The sequence below is a fragment of the Podarcis melisellensis genome (assembly GCF_964234715.1).
Source record: "Podarcis melisellensis genome assembly, chromosome: 6".
NCBI lineage: Eukaryota > Metazoa > Chordata > Lepidosauria > Squamata > Lacertidae > Podarcis > Podarcis melisellensis.
This window is the reverse complement of record NC_138538.1, coordinates 23498202-23524923: the sequence shown is the minus strand read 5'-3', so window position 1 is coordinate 23524923 and position 26722 is coordinate 23498202. Positions and strand designations below refer to the sequence as shown.

Here is a 26722-nt window from a genome sequence, read left to right as displayed (position 1 = left end):
AGCACTCACAGGCAATTGTTGGTGTTTATACTACATTTTTTAAAAATTGCCTTGAGACAGTCTTTAGACCTCTTTTGTTGACCACCAGCATTACGCTTTCCATTTTAAAGTTTGGAACAGAGTAGTTGCTTGGGAAGACGATAATCGGGCATCCATACATGACCAGTCCAACAAAGTTGATGTTGAAGAATCATTGCTTCAACACTGGTCAGCTTTGCTTCTTCCAGTACACTGGTCTTAGTTCGCCTGTCTTCCCAAGTGATGTGTAAAATTTTTCGGAGACACCATTGATGGAATCTTTCGAGGAGTTGGCATTTATAAGTGGTCCATGTTTCAGAAGCATACAGTAATGTTGGTAGTACAATGGCTTTGTAAACAAGCATTTTTGTTTCCCTGCAAATGTCCCAGTCCTCAAACACTCTGCACTTCAATCAGGAGAAAGCCGCACTCGCAGAGTTCAGGCAGTGCTGGATTTTGGCATCAATGTCAGTGATAAAATAATGCTTGGAATGTATGGTGTATATGTGCCCTTAGATAATGCCAGTCATCCTGCTGTGCTAGGCAAATATAGTGTTTTTTAAAAGAGCTATCCTACTTCACAGAATCTTCTGATTCTATACTTTAAAAAGCTTCTAAAATTGTGGAAAGAGTATTTGATCTCTGTACTGGTACGGCACTTTCTCTCCAATACATACCTCTTGCATATTGACTTGTTAATGTGCTCAAATGGTTTAGGATTGTTAGAGTTGGAGCAAGAGCTGGTCAGCCAATGATGCAGAAAAACCATAGCTAAAGTTTCCCAATCTCTTCAGTTAGCCCCTGTGACTAATTGAGCTGTCTGTGCACACTGTTCTAAAGTACAGGCCACATGCACAAAACTAGTGAAGCACTAGCAGACCTCTTTGGCAGTAATGGTTTCCCCCAAAGCAAACCATAGTTTGTTAAGCATGCATTCCCCTCACAAAGCTTCAATTCTCTGGGAAGAGGTTGTTAAGCCTCTCTGGGAATTGTAACACTTTGTGAGGGGAATAGGGGACTTTTGGCAACTCTCAGCACAGGTCCCAGAATTCTCTTGGGGAAGCCAAGTGGTTATAAGTGTGCTTTAAAAGAAACATAGGGATATCGCCATATTATTATTATTATTATTATTATTATTATTATTATTATTATTATTATTAAATTTGAATACCACCCTTCATGTCAAGAAATCAGAGCAGTTGACAGCATAAAAATACAAGATAAGAACACAAAATACATCATCAAAACAGGAACAATAATAAAACAAACCATAGTAATCGGCTCATAGAAAGGGCCTAAAAGGGGGAGGGGGAGAAAAAAATGTGGTTCACAACAGAGGACAGAAGAAATTTTGCAAAAGATATTTTGCAGGTATAATTCAGCATTGAGACGTCTGAGAAGCGGTCTGGCTCCGACGTAGGGCTCCTCCACCTTACATACCGGCTAACAGGTGTCCAGAACTGGGTGAGGGTTAGATGAGGTGAGTTTTTAATAGAAACCCCCCCCCCCCATTGGAAGGGGAGGCTGAAAGGGCACGCAGGCGCACTGCGTCCATGGGTCTTGCACAACGTGCTGCGGAAAAAGTACCTTTCTCTCAGCGGGGAGAACTCGCCTCTGTATATGTTAATAAGGCGAGCCCGCCTCGTGCCGCCTCATTGGTGCCGGAGGAAGGGGCGTGACCGGATATGTAAATAGAACCCGGCGTTTTGAAGATGGGAGGAAGGAAGAGACGCGCGAGGGGGAGGGGGGAGCAACCGGCATTTTTCATAAACGGCGGAGAAGGAAGAGGCGTGGCCAAATCAGACACAAAGTGTAGCTGGGGCGGGGAGGCGAGTCCAACCAAGAGTTGGTGGGCGTGGCTAGCATGCAAATCTCAGTCACGGCGCCTGCTGATTGTAGGAGAGGCAGCGGAAGGGTTCGGCCATGTTAACGAAGGCGTTCTCTCCTCCGAACTTGCCCTCCCTCCTCCCGCTGTTCGCTAAGCCCCTCCCCTCGGTTTAAAAGTCGCGGCGCCTGCGCAGTAAAGGGAAACGAGGACTTAGTCTGTTACACAACTGACTGTGCTGTTTGAGGGGGCTGCGTTCTCCCTTCGGCCTCAAGACTTTGCCTGCTCCCCAAGCTCTCTTGAGAGGCTTACCCCTTCCCGCCCCCGCCCTTGCTTTACAGGCATGAGTGGGGATCAGCTGCACAACGACTCCCAGGTAAGGGGCGGGGGGGCTCCTACTCTTACAGTACTTAAGGAGAAGTGGATGGAGACCGAGGCCTAAAGTTCCTTTGGAGGGGGAAAATTAGGATACCCCCCCTTTCAGGTGTAGGGGAAAGAGAACCCTTCACCCTCATAACTTAGCCCCTTCCCATAAATACCGGGAAGGTGTTTTTTGCCTCAGCTTCCTCAAAAGCAGGTATTTCCCTTCTTAATAATAGTGGAGGGGCGCTAAATAAAGAGGGTTTTTTTGGGGGGGGCTTCTTTTCTCTGAGGGAGAGAGCCTCATTGCTTTCAGTTCCTACCGGAATTATTTGGCCGCGGCCTTTGAATAGTAGTTAGGCCTTTCACCTTATTCTCTCTCTCTCTGCTCCCCCAAACCGTCGCATCCCATCAGACCCCTTTGAGGGGTGACCCCTTTTGCCTGCGGAGAGTCACACCTTAATCTCTCGCAGGGCTTCCTTCAAATTTCCTGTAGAAACTGTGTCTATAATCAATCATCTCCTACCCCCCCACCCTCGTCATTTCTCTGAACCCGCATCTTCCCCAACTCCTTCCAGAAAGAAGGGGGAGTTTGGGGGAGGGGAAATTTTGGGGTGCCCCTCCTCATTCTCGTTTTCTCCCCTAGCGCTTAGAGGGCACGTAAGGCCCTTAAATGAGGGGGGGGCGGTGGTGCGGGAAGGTTGAGGAAAAATCCTACTGGGAATACTGAGCCACGCACGAGGAAAAAGAAGGCAATTAAAAAAGGATGGGAAAACTTTGGTGGGGTGGGGAAAGTGAGGGGGGAATCTCTATTTGGCCCCCTCGCTTTTGCTAAGGGTAACCCTGAATCAGTTTTTAAGGGCCACCGGGTTGATTCCTCAGCTCGGCTCGTGTTTTGCCTTGAACAGGGCAAAAAACGCGTGTGTGATAAAACCATACCCAGGTCCTGTTTTCGTAAAAAATATATATGTATTTTTTCCTCTTTCCTTTCCCCCCCATAGATCGATCCAGATTTCCGAGCGAATGGTGAGTGCCTTGTCCCTCTGTACTGGGGAGTGGGTAGGATTTGCCCTGCTTTCTCTCCTTTCTCCCTCTCTTTCCCCTTCTCTTGTATTGCTGAGGATGGTAAAGGACAGACATGGCGTCCCAGAGACTAAGTCCCGTCTCCTCGCTCATCGGCCCCATTGTTCCCATCGAGCTTCCTAATACTCGGAAATCATAGGGCCCTCAGCCCATCCGACCCCATTTCTCGGTAGTGAGGGCAGTGGAGACCCCAAATCCGGTCTCGCTTGGTTTTTCGGAGGCCCTCTTGGGCTCCGATTCCCCCCTGGAAAGTCGCCTTGTCGACGGTCGGGACTTAGTCTCTGCGCCATTTTCTTTTTCTGTCTCTTCCCTGTGTGTGTCTCTTTCTCCTTTTCCTCCTCCCTCGAGCTGCCCATGAGAAGCCTCCTGCAGTGAAAACATGCGATATAATCACCACCCTAGCTCCAAATATTCTCCCCGAAAAGGGAAAACCGTCATTTTTGTTTGCTTGCTTTTGTTTTGTTCTTTCAAAGCTTGGTTTAGTTTCCTCGCTGCCTTTTTATTCCCACCTCGTCCTCTTTTTCTCCTCCCCCAGTTCTGTTTCTTTCAAAACCTTCCCCTGTAGAAAGGTGGTTGCAACATGTTGCTCTTAAACTGATTCTCCATCCATTTGAATACACAGCATATTTTAAGATCTGGATGCAGGAACAGGGATTTTATTCCTGGATTTTAAAAACAAGCAAAAATAAAACAGCACAGGCAGTTCTAGAATTGTATTCTGCATCACTTTGCTAAAGTTTGGTGTATGTTTGTGTTCAGTTTATAAAAGCTATAGATGATGGATATATTGAGAGGTTTTTTTAAATTAAAAAAAATCTGTTGTGTGGGGGGATTATGATTCTGCTATATATGCCTTTGTCACTGTTGCATAGCTTTCCTCTTCTTTTAAAAGGAGAAAATAGGTTCTGGGGGAAGGGGATGTAGAGTGGAATGGCATATCTGTCAGAAAATGCCAAGATTGCTTCTCCCACCTTTTGAAAGGTGATTTCACCTTGGCTTTTAACTCCTGGGGGCTTTATGATACTGGCTGTCTTGCTTTCATGAAACATTGCAGTGTTCTGCGTAGCATGTTTGCATACTGGATTGACAGCAGGTTCTCTATCTTCTGAATTTCTGCTCCTGTATAAGGAGTATGAAGTCATCTATGATTAAGAATATGTGTTGATGTAATGCAGGTATTTCTCCCTGTATGTTGAAATATTTCTGCTAAGACCTTTAGATTTTTCAGAAATGCACAAAATGTGCAGAACCTCCCCAGCTGGTAAGAAATAAGCACTAATATTTTTAACCACTCTGTAATGGCCATCCATTGACTAATACAAATACATAAAATAAAAATATCAGTGGTTGTATTCTATAGGGGTTAGCAGTTCAGTGTTAAGACTGTGCTGAAGATGGGGTTTGGGTTTGAATCACAATATACCTGTAAATGTGTTGAATCTTTTGGCTTCTTGCCCTATTGTGACTTTTTTAAGTGTGTACTGAGCAGGTCTATCTCAAGTGTTTGGTTACTTTGGGTACCTAAAACTTAAATGCTGCCTTAACATAGTGGTGGTATCTAATATTTTCAGTCTTATACCTGGGAATTAGAAACATTTTCCTAGCCTGGGTATTTATTATTTCACAAACAAGTAATGTTTATCACTGACTAAGTAAAGTATGAAGATGGCTTTGGAGGATGGATTTTCTCCCCTTTTGTTGACTCCAGCCTTTCTTTAGTTGTTATTTCAGTGCAATCAGCCACAGGCTCTTGATTATTCTTCAAGAAATAACAGTGTCAATAGTCACATCCTTTTTGACCTTGCCACTAAGACTGTACTTGCCTTCATGTCCTTTTTTTACTTACACTATTGTGTTTCTGACTTCTGAGTCAGAATGTTGAAGTTAGAGTCCTAAATATCCATTTTTATTCTAAGTAAAGCAGTGGAGAAGACATAGAATTAACCCCATACAAAGCATCTTTAGTTCAATAGATGTCTTTATACTGTAATTAACAAAGTTTGCTAGTTCCTCTTTTCTCCCAGATCTCCTATTCGTGTAGCTTCAAGCACACAGTTCTAAAAAGGTGAAAAGGTGTTTAAACAGAATAGTGAACTGTTATTGTCTATTCATATTTATTTAAAGGCACTGATCAAAACTACATATCTCTGTTTATTGAGTATGTAATGACCATATGTATTTGATGAAGGCAGCCAGTTTGGGGTAATTTACAGCTGTGCCACCATGTGTGAACTGTTTTAGATCTCAAAAGCTAAGGAAAAAATAGTAGAAATTCTCAAGTTGATGGGAGACACCCAGTGAACACTACTGGTTTAATGCATAGTATTGTTTCCTGTGAATAGAACTAAATTCATGCATTAGTATGGTTTGGGTGCTGTCAAGCATAAGTTTGGCCTGTCATGGACAGTTAAGTATCAATACCTATCCTAACCAGATTGTCCTTGTAAGCATCTGCTTAGGTACATCTGCTTCATTTTGGTACTTTATTTTCTACAAACTTGTGACTTTCTTTTATTTTTTCTGTGCTTTCTTAAGCACCATGTGTAGAAGGGTCTCCTGTTCATAATTTTCAAAATAATTCTCCTGAACTACATGCAGCAATTGAAGCGGGCCAATTCAAAGAGCCAGTTTAACCATTCAGGTAAAGTATATCCCATGGCTTACTATTTCAGAATGCAGCAGCAGTAGTAGTACATGCTGATATGCTCTCATCAGAACAACCACCACCACTTTCCACATAGAAAATTAACATGCCACAGTTAAGGTTAGTTTACATGTACTCTTCTCTTTGACATTCAGAGGGTGCATTCAGATGTCATTCACCCAACTGCCTGGTGCATGGTACAGCTCAGATAGGGTTGTAACCATGTGCTTTTGCAGATTTTTGAATCTGCCCATGATGGAAAATAATTTTCCAGGGCAAACCATCCAGAAATTGCAGCATAAAGTGTAACCAGAACTAGCAATCCCATGCTGCTTTTAAGAAAATGTTCTTTTTATTTTTTTAAAAAAGTTTTCAGTTACAATATTCACTTTCATTTTTTTACATCAGGCTTTGCTCCCCCCCCCCCTTTATGCAGACCTGTTAGTCATCTTGTAGCTGTATTTTATCCCAAGACTTGATAGCTTGGAGGATTGAACTCATGTAATATTTCTCTGATACAGAAATGAACATATTGCATGCTTCTGAAAGCAAGCAACTTAGTTTAATGAAGAAATGAACTTGTGTGATATATTTTCCAACAGTTCTATGGGTTTGAGGCTCTCAATACGAATTTGTATGCTTGGCAGAGGAAAATTGTGTGAACGATGTTGTGTCTGTACTGAAGATGTAAAATCTGTTTCAACTTGCTAGTTCTCCCACCACTACCAAAAAGTGTGTATGTTAGACAATGCAAAACATAGCTGTTTACTTTTTATACAAGTAAAGCTATGGTGGGTAATTACTAAGAAACAAAAACCCTGGTGCCTTACAATAAACTTTTTGTAGCATGTAGAATATGATTTTGCTTTCAACATTCCCTAGCAGGCTTGCATAACAAATCTTCAGTAAAATATATCTTTGAGTAAGTTTTTGTTTTCGTCAATGTGAGAATGTATATTGGTAGTAAAAGAGATTAGAGGCCTACATCTGTGGAATAGCAATGAAATATATTATGTAGGCTTGAGGACAACTTTACAAACCTCTGGCTTGTTAGATGGGAACTTCTCACCGAAGTACATTTGCTTCCTCAGAAATAAGTTTTGAGTCTTAATAGAATCTGCAATAACACCACAAAAATGTTTCTATATGACAATTTTGGTTCAACTCTATTGCTCAAAATGCTAAAGGGCATAATAAGTAGAAGAATGACTTTTAAATATTCAAGTCTAATAGCATTTACAAATGGCAGAATCTACTAGATGCATGAAATAGCTTATTAAGTTTGAAGCTGTTTGAACTAGGGATTTGTAGTAAACAATAGCTAAATAAAAAAGGAGAAACTTAAATTCTAAAAGATCACATAGATTAGTTTAGTCAATCAACCTCCAAGGACTATGGTTCTGGTAGCAAGTGTCTGTTTAATGTTGCCAGCAAACAAATGACTTTGGGAAATGTCAGCTTGTTCTTATTTTCCTGTATCAGCCAATTATTGGGAAACCTGTTCCTTTCTAATATGATCTGTGAACTCCAGGTATGGTAAGCCAAATAAACTCAAGAATAATAGGGTTTGCAATTCTGATCTTCCCCTCTCTCTAGGTGTGGTCTCCTTAGTTTCCTTTTATCTGTCTTTGCAGATGAATTAGCATGTGACCTTTGGCAAGCTGCTTAAGTTCATTGCCTCAGTTCTTCACATTTAAATTGTGGATAAGCTTAATCTGCAGTCTAAGTGAGTAAAAATATTGAAGATCTTGAAGATCTTTGGTAGTTATTGTAGAGCTCATTGGCTGAATGCTTGGCAGTAGCCCGAATTAGCATTTTTTATTATTAATTCTGGCTAGTGTTGCAACTTCTCTGGTCAGAGTTCCCTGTTGAAAAAGATTTCCAAAGATGAGATAGAAGTTTGCATTATTTCCTGTTGTTGGGTAGCTTTGATATGATTTACTTGAGCTGATTATGAATTGTATATACATTCTCATTATCTTGTACAGTTCAATGAGATACTGTCCACACATTTTCCTTCATTTTCTGAAGTAAATATTTGTGTACCATGTTTAAAGAGAACCCAATTGTTCTTCAGTCATTCCCATTTCTTCCATAGTGCTATTAGTTTCAAAATGTAGCATTAATAGCACTCAACAAGACCATACAGAACTTACATGTCAAACAGCAGCTTATGCAGCTGCAAGCATTGGTTTTGAAACTGAGTGTCAGATTTTCATGCCCTTACACTGAAGAAAATCTGGGCTTTGATATTATGTACTTGTTTACAATAGTATTACAGTGTTACCTTGGGTTACATACGCTTCAGGTTACAGACTCCGCTAACCCAGAAATAGTTAACCCAAAAACAGGTTAAGAACTTTGCTTCAAGATAAGAACAGAAATCGTACTCTGGCGGTGCGGCAGCAGCAAGAGGCCCCATTAGCTAAAGTGGTCTTCAGGTTAAGAACAGTTTCAGGTTAAGAACGGACCTCCGGAACGAATTAAGTACTTAACCTGAGGTACCACTGTACTGCAGTAGTTGTACCTCCTACTGTGTGGTATTATCTAACAGTTTTATAAAAAGTTCTGTGCTCTGCATTGCAAATGATGACATTTCTTTAGTGAACTGATTACACTCAGGTTGGCTCCGAAATGTGCTCCTCATCCTCAGTAAATAATTGTGATGGGCTGTGGGAGTACAGCTTGCTTCCAAGAGTCTCACATTTGTTGAGTAACTGTTGTTGATGTGTCCTATTACTTGATCTCTTAGTGTCTTTTGATATCATTGACCATAGTCATTGACACTTGGTCACTACTAGAAATTGGAGCCATGCATAAGCAAATTAATAGAATCATTGTGAATGGTACAGAAGGACGATAAACACTCTCCTCCAGAATCTTGTTGCCCTCATGTATTGCTTATTAATGTATGAATCCACAAATCAGTTCCACTATGGTATAATTCCCTCTCCTCCCCCAGCGTGTGGGCACTCATCTTTGCAGGTCTGCTGAACTTTGAAGGTGCTTCAGATGCAGTACAATTTTGGAGATAAGTCCTTGCTCATCTGCCTTGTTCTGCTATTGTTCCATCTATAAAAAATGTTGGTGCACAGTCCTTCTTGTGCTTCTGGCTAACTGGGTAGTGCTTCTTCCTGGTCAGTGGCTGCTGAAAGCATGCTCAAGTTTTTGTTTGGTTCAGTTTGACCTACTGCTCCACTGAAAACTACTATGCCTGCCTACTTACTGAGAGGGCTTATTAAGGAATAACATTTTGTATTATTTAATGCAGGGCCATGCATGTGTATGTCCACAAGTACTTTTGCCTCTTCATCATCAAAAGGGAAAGTATTTTTAAAGTCATGTGAGTGGTTCTCTGCTGTATTTTCTGTTTTGCTTTATAGAGAGGAAGTAGCATTTTTCACTGAGGTGGGCTGAGATCATCTGATGGATGGAGCAAATGGTTTTTGGATGATGTTTACTGTTATGTATAGTTGACCAGTTGGGGCAGTACCTTGATTGGGATGATTTGGTGCCATCTGCACCCTGCCCCAGCTAGTGAATTGTAAGTATTGCAAGTCATTCAGCGCTAGCAGGCAGTGAAACCATCAGCACTAGTTTGGTTGCCTTGGCAATGTTAGTGTGCTCTCTCTTCTCTCCCCACCCCCCAAAGAAAGAAAGTGCAAGGTCATGGCTTGGTTTTCCCTCAATAAAGTTGCCATGAAGCCAAATCTGATTGGCTATTTGATGCTGCAGTGTCATGTTCTTTACATGATCCCTGATTGACTGGGATCACACAGCAAAGAAAGATGTAATGGGCTTAGTAAATAAACAAAAGTGGTGCCAAAGCAGCAGCTCGAGGAAATAATGGCTGTTAACAGGTAACATTTCATCTCCCCTTTCCCTCACTTCCAAGCTTTCTTTTCGCTACTGACTAGGGTGTTTAGGTGATGCAAGGCCATTTCATAGTGACTCATGATTTGATGTAAGCTGCGGTCAGGCAGCTAGTGATAAGAACAGTTTGCCCCCTCCTTTAATCTCATTTGTGAGATCAGAACATATGTTAATTTCAACTGTTCAATGATAAACTTTTAGAAATGCACAACTATAATGGGTCAAAGAGGAACTAACTGAACATAAATATCTCAGTGGCCAAACCCCACAAGGGAGATTGCAGTCTAAACAGTAAATCAGAATTTACAGAGTTTTCAAGAGCCATCTTTAGCTCAAACAAAGCTACATACAAATTCAAGTATTTGCATAAGAGCAAAGAGTACATTTGTACCCTCAGGCATTTTTGGGGGGTAGCCCACTGGATTTTGTTCATTTTGTTCATTTTCCTAGTTGCACTGTCAGAATGAAGTGTGGAAATTACAATATATACTTGACATGTAATTCATGTTAACTGTTCTATTAATTTCATTGCGGAATAATTGTGCAAACCAGACCGTGTGAATTACAGTGTTGTTGGCATCTGCATCACTCTCTTCTTAGTTGTTTTTAAATGAGAGCATAAGCTCCTAAGAGAAGAGCTATTTTGTATTTTGAAAAGAAAGTCTTATGAAGATCAGCACAGGTCTTTTTCATTCATTTTACAAATTTGGCTGAAACTGATTGTTGTCTTAACAGACTTTAAATCTGCTGCCTTAGTAGGGTTCTTACAGCCTATGTCATGAAAAATGAATATCTTTATAGTGTTATATATCTTTTCTCTCCCTCCCCATCTCTTATGGAGTGTTACATATATCTTAAAGAGAGCTTTAAATTGCACATTCAGATCATGACACTTTAATTCTACTTGATTTGACAGGAACAGCAGCATAGCTAGCATAATTTTCTTTTGGCATGATGATTAGTTGGGATATTTAGCTATGTAAGTGTTGAAATGTGTCTTGTCCTCATTAAGATACATACAACCTAGAAGTTGTTTTACACCATTTTTAATGTAGAAGAGTGGGTAATACATTTAAATAATAATACTGTAGTATAGGGGTTCATTTCTGTGGTAGTTGTTGCTATGTGAATGGTGCCATGGACCCCTGGGTGGGTTACGCAGCCCTCCTGGGGTTCATGGACTTCCAGTTGTGGGAACTACTGCTGTAGTTCATCATCATCATCATTTCAGTTAGTTGGGTGAAATTTAATTCCCAAGGTAGCATGTGTAGGGTTGCAGCTTAGTGGGATAGTGGTTTTTCTTTTTCGTTGTTGTAAATTTTCCAAAGGCAACAATGGACTGATAAACTGTTTACAATTGGGTAGTCAGAATTAATGACAGAAAATGCTCCTTCCTCATATCCTTGATGATTTGTGTTAGGAATGTGTGGTTTGTTGGATATGGGTAATTTTCAACCAGTGAATTCATCTGGACTTGGTAGGATCTAGAAGGTCTGAGCAGTTACCAAACTTCTTCAAAATGTGTAACTTTGGCTGCCTCTTATGTTACATTATAATGGTGGTGTTGCACTTCTGTGACTCCCACCTAGACAATACTGTACCCTAGAAATAACTTATCGTAAGAGTTCTATAATGTATCAACACTTATAGTGATTTAAAGTATCCTGGTTCTGGTTCCCTTCCAGCAACTTTTTGAACTTTGGCAAGGCATTGGGTGTTTCTCTCAGATTTACACATAGAAATGTAATGCATGAACTGTGTGTCTTGTTTTTATATTAACATGATACCTTCTGATTTTATTACTAAATGTTTCACAGATTTTGATTCTCAACAAAATTAGAAGTTTGTGTAGATACACATTGTACACTAGATAATGTAAAGTGCAAGTATGACAAGTAGTGCTTGAAAATATGTGCATCTTGTAGGCTCACTCATCAAAGAACTAGGAGAGGCTACAACCCTTGACTGAGGGCACATTTGGTAGTTCTATTACTGTGTAATGTGTGAAACAGGCCTTTGCCTAACAAATGAGAGCCCATTTCACTCCCATAATTCTATAACTCATTCAATTTTCTTTGTGTCATTTTGAGGGTCACTTAATGCAACACAATTTAAATGGGTGCTTGTTGCAGACCTGCTTTATGTGCCTTTTGAAACGAACATGTTTTCAGCCTCTGTACAAGGTGACAAATAAGATGCACCAGTGACACATGATGCAGGGAGCTGCAACTGGCCCAACTTGCATGTTTTGACAAATGAACTTGAAGATGCGTATGCACTTCAGATATGATATTGGCAAGTATACAAAGCAGTTTTAGAAGAAATACACTTAAAAACAAAACATATAAAGCAACCCTTTTCAAGATCTTTGAAAATTCACATAATTCCACTAATGAGGCTCCCCTGATCGCAATGGACCTACTTAAAAAACCCCACTAGTACTCTAGAATGCTCACATCCAATGTTTGCTGTTTTGAAAACTAGACCTTTTTGGTTTTATGAATATATTGAGTAGTGAAGTAAAGAGAACAATCTTTGTGGTTCTGATACCCCAGAGAAACAAGTAAGCAAAGTTTGTGCTGTTTGGTGAAATGTCAGCGTCAGGGTTTCCCATCAGATGGAAATGAAAGAGCAAAGATAAGGTATGCAAGGGAGCACAAGAGAAAACCAGCAAAGAGGCAGTAAGGAGGCTTTCAGAAACTTCTAAAAGCTTTATCACAAACATGCAGTGAAAATATTTTGTCTCCTCAAAACACTCCTTAGATAAAGGCCAAGTTGCCCTATGCCCTTGTGAAGAATGTATACTCCAGGAACCACCTACTTTTAAGCCTTTTAAATTGTAATCTCTGAGTATCTGCATTTCTTTTCCCTTCTTCCCCCTCCCCCTTTGATAGGCTTGTAAGCACAATGTATATATTGAAATGGTGTATATATTGGAGCGCATGCATGGTGTAGTGAATCTCTTTTATTTTTGGTCACAGATGTTTGGACTGTTTATGTACAGCTGCATGTAGCTATGGAGAAACTTGAACCAAACACGCATAATCTGTGTATTCACCAAAGGAATATGATCTAGAGACCCTTGTTGGGGCCTGGTTTTGATGCATTTATTTCCATGAGACTTGATAGCTTTATTTCCAAAAGTAATTAGCTCCTGCATAGTTTGAGAGGTGAGCAAAAAATGGTATCAGAAATAATTCCCTGAAAAGATGGTTTTATTATTAATGTAGAGCACTTGTGAATAGCCCTTCATTCAAAAGGTCTCAAATGTAAAAGCAAAATAGAAAAAATAGGCAGACACAGAGTAGTATTCTACTAACTCATCCTGTCAGTGCAAGGGTTACTACTAGCACAGTAGGACTCCCCCCTCCTATCCCTGTGTTTGCTCCACACCCTCCCCAGATCTGCTCCAGAGGATTGGGGTAACCCCTAGTACAGATTAAGAGGTTGCACAGAGGAAGGGAAGCAGACAAGGTTCTGTTGTGCAAACATAAACTATGTGCAAGCAGAACTACTTAGTGCACCATTGACTACAACCCTTGTTTTTAAAGTAGAATATCATCAAAACAGTGACTCATGTATTGCTGCAAAGAATTAAACATTTAATTATCAAACTGCCAAAACTGGGTAAATAAAAATGTCTTCATTTGACATCAAAACCAATAACGGTGGTGAGGTGGGGCACTGCAGGAAGGGAAGGGAGGTACCTTTAGTGGGAGATAACTCCAGAGTCGGGACCCTACAACAGATAATGCTCTTCCTTTGTCCCCTCAACCAGGAACCTTGGTGGGGACTGCAAACAAAGTCACCTTTCCTCCCCCCTGGCTAGTAGTGGAGGAGGCGCTCCTGCAGATACCGTATTTGCCCATTTAGGGCCTTGTAATTTGTTGACCAGAAAACAATTGGGCAGGACGAAAATCTGGAGTTGCGTGTTCACTTGAGTTAGCACATGTTGGGGCACAAGCTTGACTACAGGCAAAAGGGGCCACTGTTACAGATCTGCATAGCACTTGTCAAAGGAAAACATTGGCTCATCTAGCTAAAATTATATAAATACCTACATCTGGTAGAAAACACCATTGCAAATACTAAAAAATGAAAACTTGTCCATCTGCAGCATAGTACATTGTTTTCATGAGAGGACAAGGCAATTCATTTCCCTAATTCATGCCCTTGAGAATATAATCAACCTTTTCTCTTTAAATAGCAAACTCCTAGGAAAGAAGTTGTCTGCAGTTCCTTATTGAGGTGTGTGAACATTTCTGTCGTCATGACATTGAATGCTTGTTAAGGCTACAAAGCTGTTAAAATTATTTGCCAGAGATTTGCTGTGTTGCGCAGATTTGAGCTACTAGATGACTAAATATAGACCAGTTCCTGCCTCAAGGAAAAGAGAGTGTACTTGCAGCCTCACTCAAAGCATCTCACTTAGGTGTATCACATGTCTTGCTAGATCACACCTGATCTCCCTTTCAAAGAGGTGCCTGTGTACTTGAATTGCCCTAGTAAAGACATGTTGCTGGCTCCCCTCCCCCCGCCCCACTTATCTTCTGTTAGAGCAGGACCCTTCAACTTCTTCAGACCCAGGATCCACTATTGTTCCAAACATGCATTTTTATTTTTTCTTACCATTATATTGGTTTCGTGGTAGGCTTGTTGTTATATATGTTATATATGCCTTATATCATGCCATAATCCACACCCACCAGTTGAATTAGAGGACATTAGCTATTAAAGAACTAGCAAGATCTTGGGAAAGATCTAACCCAGGCACCCTCAAACTCTGCCCTCCAGATGTTTTGGGACTACAACTCCCGTCATCCCTAGCTAACAGGATGATGATGGGAATTGTAGTTCCAAAACATCTGGGGAGCAGAGTTTGGGGGTGCCTTATCTAACTATTATGCTAAATATAATTACTCTTGGCTGTATGATATTCCTTGTACTTTTCTCCTTTCATTAAAATAGTTAAATCCAATAATGTTCGTATTTAAAATCAGTGGACTTTCTCTATGCACTTCAGTAGATAATAACTTCGCATCCTCCAATTCTTCCCATTTTATGTCATTTTCTCCACCTCTCAATCACTGGTTCTTGATATAGTTTAGCATCTTAAGTAGTTTCCATAGAACAGTTGGGAATCTCACCAGCAGAAGGTTGTTGAATCACAGGTTGGAAATAACAAGTGAGAAAAAGACTTTAGACTCTGCAATGTGGATAAAATGGTTTTAAAAATTGTTTTGCCAACACTGCCTGGAATCTGTTCTGGTTGTTAATCAGCTTCTTTCAAGTTGACTGCTGTTTGCAAAACTAAAAGTAAAGCTAGTTGCATTTCCCTATACAGTGGTACCTTGGTTTACAACCATAATTCGTTCCGGAGGTCCAGTTGTAAACCAAAACAGGTTGTAACCCAAGGCGTGCTTTCGCCAATGGGGCCTCCCCCCCCCCAAAAAAATTGGTTGTAATCCAAAAAAAGGGACACACACTTCCGGGTTTGACGTGATTGTAATCCAAAATGGTTGCAAACCAAGGTACCACTGTATCCATGTAGGAATTTAACTCTAGTCCTGCTTTTGTAAGCAGCCATATTAACAAAGCACCAGAAACCTATGGCAGAAACAATTCTTAAGTTTTACTAATGCAGGTTACTTGATGAAAAAAATCTCCTGTATGAACAGAGTTCCTGCAGTGGCTTTCCTTTGGAACTGATCCTCATGCACAGTCATTTGCAGTGGAGTGTCATATGTGCATCGGAGCATACAGAGAATTCTCTGGGAGAGCACGGGTTTTGTAGCATTGCATGGTGAAAATGATTAGTCTTCTTTTGAAAAAAATGTAATTTTATTCATCTAGATTTCCAAGATAGCCTACAAAAGAGAACCATAAAACAAATACAAAACAGATCAAAAACATCAGAAACAAAAGCAGTTATCGCAGCAACAGTAAAAATACAAAAAGCAGTAGATATAAAATCAGTTAAAATCCTTCAAATCATTCAAATTGATGTGTCATTTTGAAGGAGTCCTATAATTTTTAGTTTTCCTTGTACTGTTAATGTCTAGATGGTTTCTCATATAAGAAACTGAAGAGATGGATATGATACCAGGTGAGGTTCTATCTCCCTTTATAATAGTAAGGTGTGGGAGCACTCCTGGCGCTCATTTTGGAGCCTAAAATTTGTAATATGGAAAGGTTTGTGCATTGGAAGGCCTAACACTGCGACACCCTGGTGTGGGGGTAGCATCTGTAGAAAGGTAAGCATAGCTATTTATCTATTTTTATTGCTTTCATGTTCTTTGTATACCTTGCTCCCAAAGTGACATACAATGAAAATTAAAGCCTAGAACATCAGTATGCCATGAATTTATTTTAATGATAAACCCGTTTGTCCCACTGATGCAGAGCAGGAACTCAAGAACCGTTGATAAACCAGCTTTGTAGGTTTTCGCTGATGCTGAGGAAAGCTGCCTATAAGGCGTGCTTCTTTTTCTATGAAAAAGGCACAAGCACCCTCTTCAGCAGATTTTGTTGAACTAAGTGAACTTGGTGACGATGTGTCGTACAGCTGTCGAGTTGGATGGGATCTTCTAGGTCATCTAGCTCAACCCCCTGTTCAAGGCAGAATCTACAGTGCAAGATGCAACTGTTCATATGATTTATTGATCTATTGGCATAAATACACAGTATTCCTGACAGGTGGTGGGGTCAGCTGGTGTCTCCCCATTCACCTCTTTAAGGGTTAGTTCTGAAGAGGACTATGAACAGCAACCCATTCAAACATATTGATCATAATTTGTCTCAGAAGTGAGCAGGTGGACAAAATCCGACAGTCTCAGGATTTGAGGCATAAAAGTAACGTGTAGAGACTCACATTGGTTGAAAACCTAATGTATGGACTTGCCATTTATTTTATATCTTTCTATACTAGTGAGCAGCAATTCTTTCTCAAGTTTGATATGTCACTTTAAGCTCGCTACTTCTTTCCCTACAAGAAATTGGCATGGCTTAAATTGGGCTCTTCATTGACGGATATGCATTCCTGGTCAGAGCTTACATTTTAGTATTTGAACAACAGCCAAAACTTGTTGAAACAGCTGTTTGGTTTCCTCTGAGGTTGCAGTTCCTTGTTCTAGAGAGAGGCTTTTCAGATATGATGGACAAACATACATTGGCTTTAGGATAGGTTGTGCATAAATGCAGCTTGTATAATTCCAGGGATATTTTTCCAGAGATTTGTTAATTTTTAAATGGCAGCTAAAGAAATACTGAATATTGCTAAGCTTTCATTACTTGCATTTCTAACATTTGTTTTACAAGTAAAAGTAAGACGTGATGATGCAAAAGTATAGAAAATCCTATTGCAAACTTCCTGTGATGTAATTTTTTCTACTGTCCAATTCAAGACATCCCTTAAGAATGCATTGTTTGAGAAATGAAATGGATACGATAACAGTCAAACTGCGCTGCTTCACACTATCATGTGCAGAACTTCACATCAATGGTCTAAATCCGATTGATGTCAATAGAATTTAAACAGGCTAACTAAATGGGCCTAGGGAGACTTGGGGTTAAATCCCCATTTTGCTGTGAAGCTCACTGGGTTTCCTTGGGCTTGTCCCTGTCTTTTAAGCTAACCTACCTTGCAGAGTTGTCATGAGATTAAGATGTGGATGAGTAGGAGAATGAGATATGCTGCTGTAAAATTCCTAGGAAGAAAGGCAGGAGATAAATGCAAGACACGAAAAAGTAATAAATTTGTGATGTTGGTCAGAAGTAGTCTTGTACATAACTAGGGTATGCTGGATCAGTTGCTCAGGAGAACAGGACAGGTAGTTTCTCTTTTTTCATGCTTTGTGTTGTGGTTACTTGCTATTTTTTCAATAACAAGTCTAGTTAATAAGCATGGCAAATGCTCGTAAAATATTCTGCTTTTGGGGCAATTACATTTTTAATGCATCCAATAATCTCCTTGACCCCTTTGTTGTTATTGAAAGAATGGCTGCAGCTCAGTGAGAGAGCATCTTTTTTGCAGGCAGAAGATCCCAGGTTCAATCTTTGGCATCTCCAGGTATGGCTTGTAATGTTCCCTGTCTGAAACCTTGGAGAACCACTACCAGTCAGTGTAGACAAGAATGAGCTAAATGGACCAGTGTTCTGACTCAGTATAAGGCACTTTCTTGTGTGCTGGTGGTATTTTTGCTTTTGCAGTGTTGCCTGTTCAGAATAACTAAGGGTAAGAATTGTGGCCAGAGTAATGCTTACTAGCCTTGGAATTGTTTGAATGTCTCGCAGTTTAGTAGCCTGACTAGTGTCCATGTCGAACATTTAAAAAACTACACATTGATGATTCAGTAATAAACTCATTAGACTAGTATAGTGGAAAAACTGGAATTGGGCATGTACCAGTTCTAACGTGTCTAGAAAAGCTCATTTCAAGACAGGTGGTAATTTTATAAATTCTTAGAAGTTTTAAGCATGAACAACCTGGAGATCTCCATGTGGTGGTGGTATGAGACTTTATAATTCAAGCAATTGGTGCAAAATGGGGAGAATTGTGCTTCTCTTGAAAGGCAGGCTTGGGAATGTAATATTGATAGGGTTGTTTATGCTGTATATAATAATTATATATAGTGTTGAGTACCCGCTTCTATGTAGCCTAAACAGCAGCACGTAACACACATGAGGGAGATGCAGACAAGGTTTTCAGAAGTACATAAAGTCTTTAGGGAGAAAATAATGCTAAAATGGGAGAGGTAGCCCAGTGAGGACTCCGTAGCCATGGAATGTTGGCTAAGAGAGAGAAATCTCACATTCAAGACTGCAGTCATGTGCAGGCTTACCTGGAAGTAAACCGAATTGAACACAATGGGACTTTGTTCAAGTAACTGTGTGCAGGATTTCATAATCTGGTATTACATTAGGTCAGCCTATTAACAAATGGCCACCTTTGAAGCATGTAGGAAGGTGGTGTCTCTGAGTAGTTTCAAAATGTACTCGGGACTGTCTGCATAACCTGATATTTTGACTGGAGATGGCTGGGACTTGCTCTGAGCTATGCCCCCTCCCATAGTCTGATGTTATAGAATCCAGAGTTCAAAGGAAAATCAAAGCAGCCGCAGCATCCATGCTGTCTGCCACTTCAGGAAATCCAATAGACCTGAATCCCTGAGAGATGGCTATCCAGTCTTCTTAAAAACATCTAATAAAGGAGAGTCCAACATGTTCTGAGGTATCCTGCAGAGTGGAGATAGGGAATCTGTGGCCTTCTAGCAGTCATTGCTGGCTGGGATTGCTTGGAGTGCAGCAACTTGTGGAGGCCATGGGTTCCCTATTGTGCATGTGGGGAGGAGGAGTGGAGATGGTTCAACACCTCACCTCTGTTCTGAGGCCCAGGGGTAGAATGGAAGGTACCCCATCTTCACTTCACTTTGTACTTTGTTTGGGTCTATTTTTGAGCTTTTCCTTGCATTAGATTCCACTGTATCTGAAATTCAGGTTTGTAGGATAGCTATATCCAACAATATGCAAGAGTAGTTTAAGCTTGTTAAAATGAAATTCGTATTGTAAATTTCACTTTCATTTATTTGCTCTATTATAGGTGAACCAAAACTATTTTCTGCTTTATTTTACTTGTCTTTACTGTCAGTAAGTGTTGATTTATCAGTGAACACTCCTGATTAGAGGGTTATGTATGGGGAAATAAATATTAGTCAGTATAAAACAGTAGATCTAGTTTTTATAGAGGTATTCCTGGATGAGTTAGAAGCTTACTCGGCCTTTCAGTTCTTGTATAATCATACATGGGGATCCTGTGGCTCTAACTTCTTTCCTGCATGCTGAATGCAGATACAAGGCTTAGTGAGGATTGACTGACCTCTCAATCTAGGCTTCAAAACCTAGAAAGTTCATAATCCTTTTTATGTGTAAATATCTGTACACTGAAAGTGGTGTGGTGTAGTGGCTCAGACTGTGGAATTAACCTTCTGCAGTCAATACATGTCAATGTTGAAGAAGTGCTTGTGTCTACAAACTTTGCAAATAAACTTCAGAGACAGCATGAATGTGCATCTTCACGCATACAGTATCTGTTTTCATACATTGAATGTGCTTCCTTCCCCTCCAGATTCTCTGTTGCCATCTGCTTTAGCGGTGGGGGGGGGTGTTTATTAATTAATTAATTAAATTTGTAAAGCACCTTTCATCCGTAGATTTCAGGGCAGTTCACAGCAGAAAAATACCAGATAAAAACACAAAATACATAATAAGAACAAAACATAACTCCCCCACCCACAAAAAGGTGTAAAAGGGTATAGGATGTTAATTAACTAAGGGCCTAGTTGAGGAGGGATGTTTTTGCCTGGCACTGAAAGGTATATAATGAAGGCATCAGCCGCACCTCCCTGGGAAGAGCATTCCACAAACAGGGAGCTGCTGCAGAAAAGGCCTGTTCTTATGCTGCCACCTGCAAGACAATGGTCCAGCACATCCACTGCCATACCTGCAGGTGTGCTTCAGTATAACAAACTAACAGATTTTAAAACTGGTTAAGAATCATTATCAACATTCTACTGGTGGAAGTGGCCATCCACCTGCCAAAAATTCCCTTTGCGACTTTGTAAGTCTCCTTGCCCCTCGCTTCCCCTTTAAGCCCCCGATCTGAGATGTTTAAAGGGCAATTGTGGTGATACTTGCAAAGCCTTTAAGATAAACTGCTTGCTCCCATTTTAGGCTGAAACTGGATTGTGGGGGCTACCTAAAAGTACAGCTTGAAGCAGTTTGCGCTTCTTTATGTTGGCAGGTGGCAGTGGGGTGTATGAGAGAGACTGTTCTACTGTTCGCTCACCCACTTGCTTAAAGAAAAGCACGAGCTGCTTCAAACAGTACTTTTGCAAAAGGCTTTAATCCCTCCTCATCGGTTGATAAGGGATTAAATCCTGCTGCCTTGACCATACATATCCAGTTCCCTACTGGGAACAGGGCACACAACCAATACAGCATTAAACCTTTTCCTCCTGCTCAACAGCTGATGTCACTGGTGATGCCAGCTGATGAGTGGGTGTGGTTTGAGGGAAGTGGTTTTGAAGGCCAAATTGGACCCCCTGATGGGCTAAGATTAGCACACGGCCTAGAAGTTCATCACATTTTCAGTACTAAAATAGATGCCACTGGTTAAAGATGGTGATCATCATTATATAGACATACAATGGTACCTCTGGTTACATACTTTATTCGTTCCGGAGGTCCGTTCTTAATCTGAAACTGTTCTTAACCTGAAGCACCACTTTAGCTAATGGGGCCTTCTGCTGCTGCTGTGCCGCCACCGCACGATTTCTGTTCTCATCCTGAAGCAAAGTTCTTAACCCAAGGTACTATTTCTGGGTTAGCGGAGTCTGTAACCTGAAGCGTATGTAACCAGAGATACCACTGTACCTGTTGAAAGATAAATTGTAGACGGCAAACGCCTTAAGAGGCAATTTTCCCATTTCTCTTACACAAGGGATGGCTCTTCCACGTTTATGCATATTATGACACATGTGCATCTCTCCTAGAAACCAAGAAAGTGAGAAATATGTTTTAGCTGCAGAACAATAGCATTAACTAAAATTTGTAGTCTTCTTGTTTCCAGCCTGGTCACCTGGGGGCAAAACTGTAGAGCGTATATGTTGTCCTGTCCCCAGTGTCCTGATCATTTATCAGTGTTTTTGACTGCAAGGATGCTTGTAAGCACATCCAGACAAACATGCTTGTAAGCCCCCTTCAGAACTTCAGACCAAACATGTAAAGGGTGAGTGGCATGGGACTATCTTCAGGCATCGCAGACAAGGCTGACATGCAAGCCACTCTTCCACTACACACTTTCTGCCCTTGCATGTTGAGCTGAATGCCAGAAGAGGGCTAGTGACTAACGCTTATTCATAGTGACTCAAAAAATTCTCTTAATCATGTCACATACCTGTTTTGTCAGTTTTGTACCTTGAGAATATAGTTATCTCTTGCAATAACTGGAGGAAACAGAAGAGGCTGGGGCTGCTGGAAATCCCACCCAGCCTCCTCAGTTGTTGCAGGATAACGTCAATGTTATCCCTGCTGCTGTAAAGCAGGCAGGAAAGAGATTTGGAGAAAGGGACCAGTGGAAAACCTGCACCCTTTCACCCTACCTTAGCAACCTAATTATGGGATGAATCTCTCCATTCAAGGATCTGGCAGTCCTAGGGCTGAATGCACTCTGAGAACTTGGCAAACTTTTCTATAACATATTTCATTCCAGGGCAGTGGGAGGCAATGTATCATCTTGTTCATCCTGCTGCTGTCCTCTTAGCAACACTTAATTTCTTGAAATGCAAACAAAACAGAAACATTGCAGTGATAATTCTTTGGTGGTAGTACTGAATATTTAAAAATAATTGGTTATCTTTTTAAAAACCCATTGTTATAACCTTTTTATGCAATAAATCACACCATTGTTGCATGTATTTCCAAGAAAGCTTAAAACATAAGGATTTACTTAACAAATACACACAAAGGCATCTCTTTAAGCCATAATGAAGTGTGAAGCTTTCAAACATTAAGTGCCTTAACTCACAGTGCTGGAGGAACTGAACAGTCTGCCCCTCTTGAAGGGCAGGTATAACAGTGCTGTACTTAGAGAAACTGCTGCTTCATTTATTGCAGTGGTCCTTGCCAATTTGTTTGAGTTTTCACGATACTTATTTGTGATCTACAGAACATGTGAGAGTCAACTCTCCCAGCAGTCTTCGTTTCTAATTTAGCCAATCCCACAAAAGTTGAGTAGAGTGGCATGGGACTAGAGCAGAGTGGATAATAACTCTGCTCATCTGCTTCCAAATCTGTATTAGTAAGAGCTAGTGTAACGTAATAATGATAGACTTTGCTGTGAAGCCCACCTTATAAACTCACCAGTGCCCAAACTACATTGTGGAAACGTGTGTATCAGAGGCCTATTGGCTCTATTGTTGAAGTGGGGGAAAACTGCTTCAGCTGGTTGGCTGTCTGAAATGGAAAAGTGGCTTAACACTTTTCCTGACTCACTTTCCCAATGTAAGCTTTTCCTCACAGGTTGCTTCTTCTTCCAGGGAGTTTGAGACAGTAATGTGAATTTTCTTTAAAAACCTTCTTATGTAAATCAGGGTACTGTACTTAGAATTGGAAATGTATCCGTTTGCACTGGAAAGTTGTCTGGTGTCCTAGAGAATGAACTAATTAGCATGTTTAATTTACTTATATTTAGTAAACAAAGCTAACAAGTTTGAATTGGCCAAGTTTGACTAATATATATTTACAAGTGGAACCTGGTTAGTGAACTTACGAAATGGGAAATTTTCTGTGGAAAATTAAAGCACTGGTTCCAAGCATTCATTTACCACGTAAACATGCTTGGAATGCTTGGGTGGGTGGCACAGGGAAGGATTGAGCCCTCCCTTCCTGCTTAATACCCCTTTCTCAACCCACTTGCTCATCTGTTTTTGAAGAAGCTGCTTTTCCTTGGAAGAGAATGTTTGGAATTTTGTTACCTTCATTTGTGGCATTTAGGTGCTCAAATGGGCTTAGGCAAATTCCTCCCCCCCTCTCTCTCTCTCTCTCTCTCTCTCTCTCTCTCTCTGCCTTGGTATCCCCCCACCCTTGCCATCTGTAGTATGGGGACAGTAATACTTGAGTAGTTTATAGGGTTTTTTTAACAATTACTGAGATAACATTATGTGCTTTTGAACACTCAGAAGTGCTATATAAATACTTGATAATATTATTAAGCTGTGTTCATTCTCTAGCAAGCTGTCCTTATTGGTATCCAGCAAATGCTGGTGTCCTGTGGAGAAAGCAATGAATAAAAAAGCTTTTTGAGTTGTGTATATCCAGTGTATTCCTCTGTGTGTTTTATAAAACTCAGCAACCATTTGTAAGGACAGACTGCATGAAACCAGCAGATAACGGAATCACCAGTGTGAGGCATACTGCTTGTGAAGTGGTCTCATTTGTCTTTTCCTGCTCTCAGAAGCAATGCAGTATAGACTGAAATGTTTGCTTTTAAAATTCCTCTGTATAGTAAAGTTGCTTCTATAGGGTGCAGTAGATTTATTTGTTGACTGATGAATCTATTGAATGTGGTTCTCTGCGCCCCCCCAATGATCAGTGTAGTTACAACATGAAATTTGCAGAACAGATTAATGACAAACTGTGTAGGATCAAGAAAATATGTTCCATAATTAAAGGTTCCTTTGAGTCCCAAGTATCCACAGCAGAAGCTGCCTGATGCATCCCTGCATTGGCATTGCTGTCCTCCACTTTCTCCTTTGCAGAGGCTGCCTTTTCTGCTCTGGGTAAAGAAGAGCAAGGGGCTGGAACAGAAGAAAAAAGGTTGTTTGAGACATCTGTGCCTGCATCTCCTAAAAACCTTAAGGCAGAATGTTGGAGGAGGGGCCCCTTCAGGTGTTTTGCAGGTTTCAGGTGGCACCCTGGCCTCCCAGGATGGGTAAAAGAATATATCACCTCATGAAAGGGGTTTGGGAACTTGAAACTTGTATGTGCACTATTTTGTGGAGTTTTGTTAAATCTAATAAAGCTGTTGTCCTCGTATGGATTTGTTACTTTTTTTCTTAATGGCCAGCATAGCTAATTTTCCATTTTAAGGTTTTCAAAGATTAGGAAAGATTCCTCTTCCCAGGAAGATTTAAAAAAATAAAGCCACTTCTTAAAATGTGGAGGGGGAAAGCAAGAAAGCATTGTTTTGCATTCAGTAAAGATTGCGTGTTGAACTGAGCTGAGACTAACACATTAGTGTTATTTAGAAAGCTCAATTACTATTGCTTTGTTTAATGTCAGAGCATTTTTCTTTCAGCTGCGCTAGTCTTGTGCTTGATCTTGGCCCTGGAAAGAACTGCTGAGAAGCCCATTAAGGTTTCACTTTCTAATGCCTGTGAAAGGATTTAAGTAGATTGTTGAAATTGCTCCTAGTAAATGGTGTGATCAGCATCACAATCCACCTTGCTACAAACTGTTGCTGACAGCAAAACGCTTCCTACTACTAGCTTTCTTTACCATGGCATTTAAGAGCTTGTAGACAAAACATCACAAGAGAACTTGGTTAGAATGGCTGCATGCATTCTGGTGTGTGTGTGTGTGTGTGTGTGTGTGTGTGTGTGTGTGTGTGTGTTGAACCTGAATCAAAGTCCAAGTGCATCTGACACAGGAGTTAGCACTTGAGCAGAATTTGACTGTGAAGGATGAAGATTGGAATCTGCACAAGGGGAAAAGCAATAGCTTGTGCTTGTTGGAAAAATGCAGATGGTCCACTGGCTGCTAATATTGCTTTTACCAGGTGCTTATGGCTCTGGATTTATGTTTCATAGAATCAAAGAATTGCAGAGTTGGAAGGGACACTGAGAGTCATCTTGTCAAACCGCCTGCAATGCAGGAATATCAACTAGATACACATGGGAGTCTGTTCCTCTGTTGAACAGCTCTTACTGTCAGAAAGTTCTGCCTGATGTTTCCATGGATAGTGCTAAAGCCAAAATCATGTATAGTCAAAACACAGTTGATTCATTGGTGGGTGAGATTGCCTAAGTTTTCCCCCTGGGTGCCCCCCTTTCTGCTTCCATTTTAATTTTTTAAACATTTTTTGTCAAATGTGTAAACCTGAATGTGTACAAGTTAAATGTGTGTAAGTTGCAAGTTACCTGCACAGATTTGTGAACTTGTCCTGTTCAGTCGTCTCAGAGACGAGTTCAATTCACAGATGAAAATTCATTGTTTGATGGCTGCAGTTAAAGTAACAGCTCAACCTGTGCAGACTGCCTATCTTGCATCAAATTCTACATATAGTATTTGCATGTCACCTGCTAACACCTGTAATCAAAGGAGTTCACTTGTTTGACTGAGAGTCATCAAGTTATGAGGTTTCAAGAGAGAGAGAAACTGAGACAGAGACAAGTGAGTTATGAAAATGAATATATATTCATTTTAGATAGCCTTTTCTGACAGTGACTTTGCTATTCTTATATCTGAGTGGGATTCACAGCCCAATCCTCTGTATGTTTACTTGGAATGGGGCTTTATTCCAGGCAAAAATGAATAAAGTAACAGTCTTAGTTGATTAACTGACATTGGATTATTTTTATCAGTGCACTTTAAAAAATCTAATTTGGTCCTGATGTAGCCCTGTAATAGAAATAATAATGAAATAAAACATTGACATTCCCTTTTGTTACTAAACTTTCTTCAATAATAAAAAGGCATACATATTGAGGTTTTGGTAATAAGCAGATACATTGTAATTTGTTTTGTGTTAGTTTGACTCAGAGTCCTATTGGCAACAAATGAGAGGCATGTTTGGTACTCTTAAGTGTGCAACTGCAAATGCAGGAACTATTTGTGGAAGAAGCCTAGGCATGTGTATACATACACCACCACATTTTACACAGCCTCTGTGGTCCTGTGGTTATTCTCTTCAGCGTCACAGGTGAGTAGAGAATTGGTCCAGCACAAGCCATTATTTGAAATGAGCACCAGTCACTATTAATAATAATAATAATAATAATAATAATAATAATAATAATAATACCCCGCCCATCTGGCTGAGTTTCCCCAGCCACTCAGGGCGGCTCCCAATTAAGTGTTAAAAACAATACAGCATTAAATATCAAAAACTTCCCTAAACAGGGCTGCCTTCGGATGTCTTTTAAAAATAGGATAGCTGCTTATTTCCTTGACATCTGATGGGAGGGCGTTCCACAGGGCGGGCGCCACTACCGAGAAGCCCCTCTGTCTGGTTCCCTGTCTGGTTCCCTGTAACCTCACTTCTCACAATGAGGGAACCGCCAGAAGGCCCTCGGCGCTGGACCTCAGTGGCTGAACAATGGGGGTGGAGATGCTCCTTCAGGTATACAGGACCGAGGCCATTT

The 26722-nt window shown here is 40.6% G+C and overlaps 1 protein-coding gene across 1 annotated transcript in view; it reads left to right on the top strand.

Annotated features, from left to right (window-relative positions):
• The first annotated feature begins 2038 nt into the window (after nucleotides 1-2038).
• TOP1 (DNA topoisomerase I) overlaps nucleotides 2039-26722 on the top strand; it is a 72424-nt gene continuing 47740 nt past the window's right edge. Inside the window, exons 1-2 of the mRNA XM_081916801.1 lie at nucleotides 2039-2219; nucleotides 3205-3229. Of these exons, the coding sequence (XP_081772927.1) occupies nucleotides 2187-2219; nucleotides 3205-3229 (58 nt within the window). The 5' untranslated portion in view covers nucleotides 2039-2186. The remainder of the gene's footprint in view (nucleotides 2220-3204; nucleotides 3230-26722) is intronic.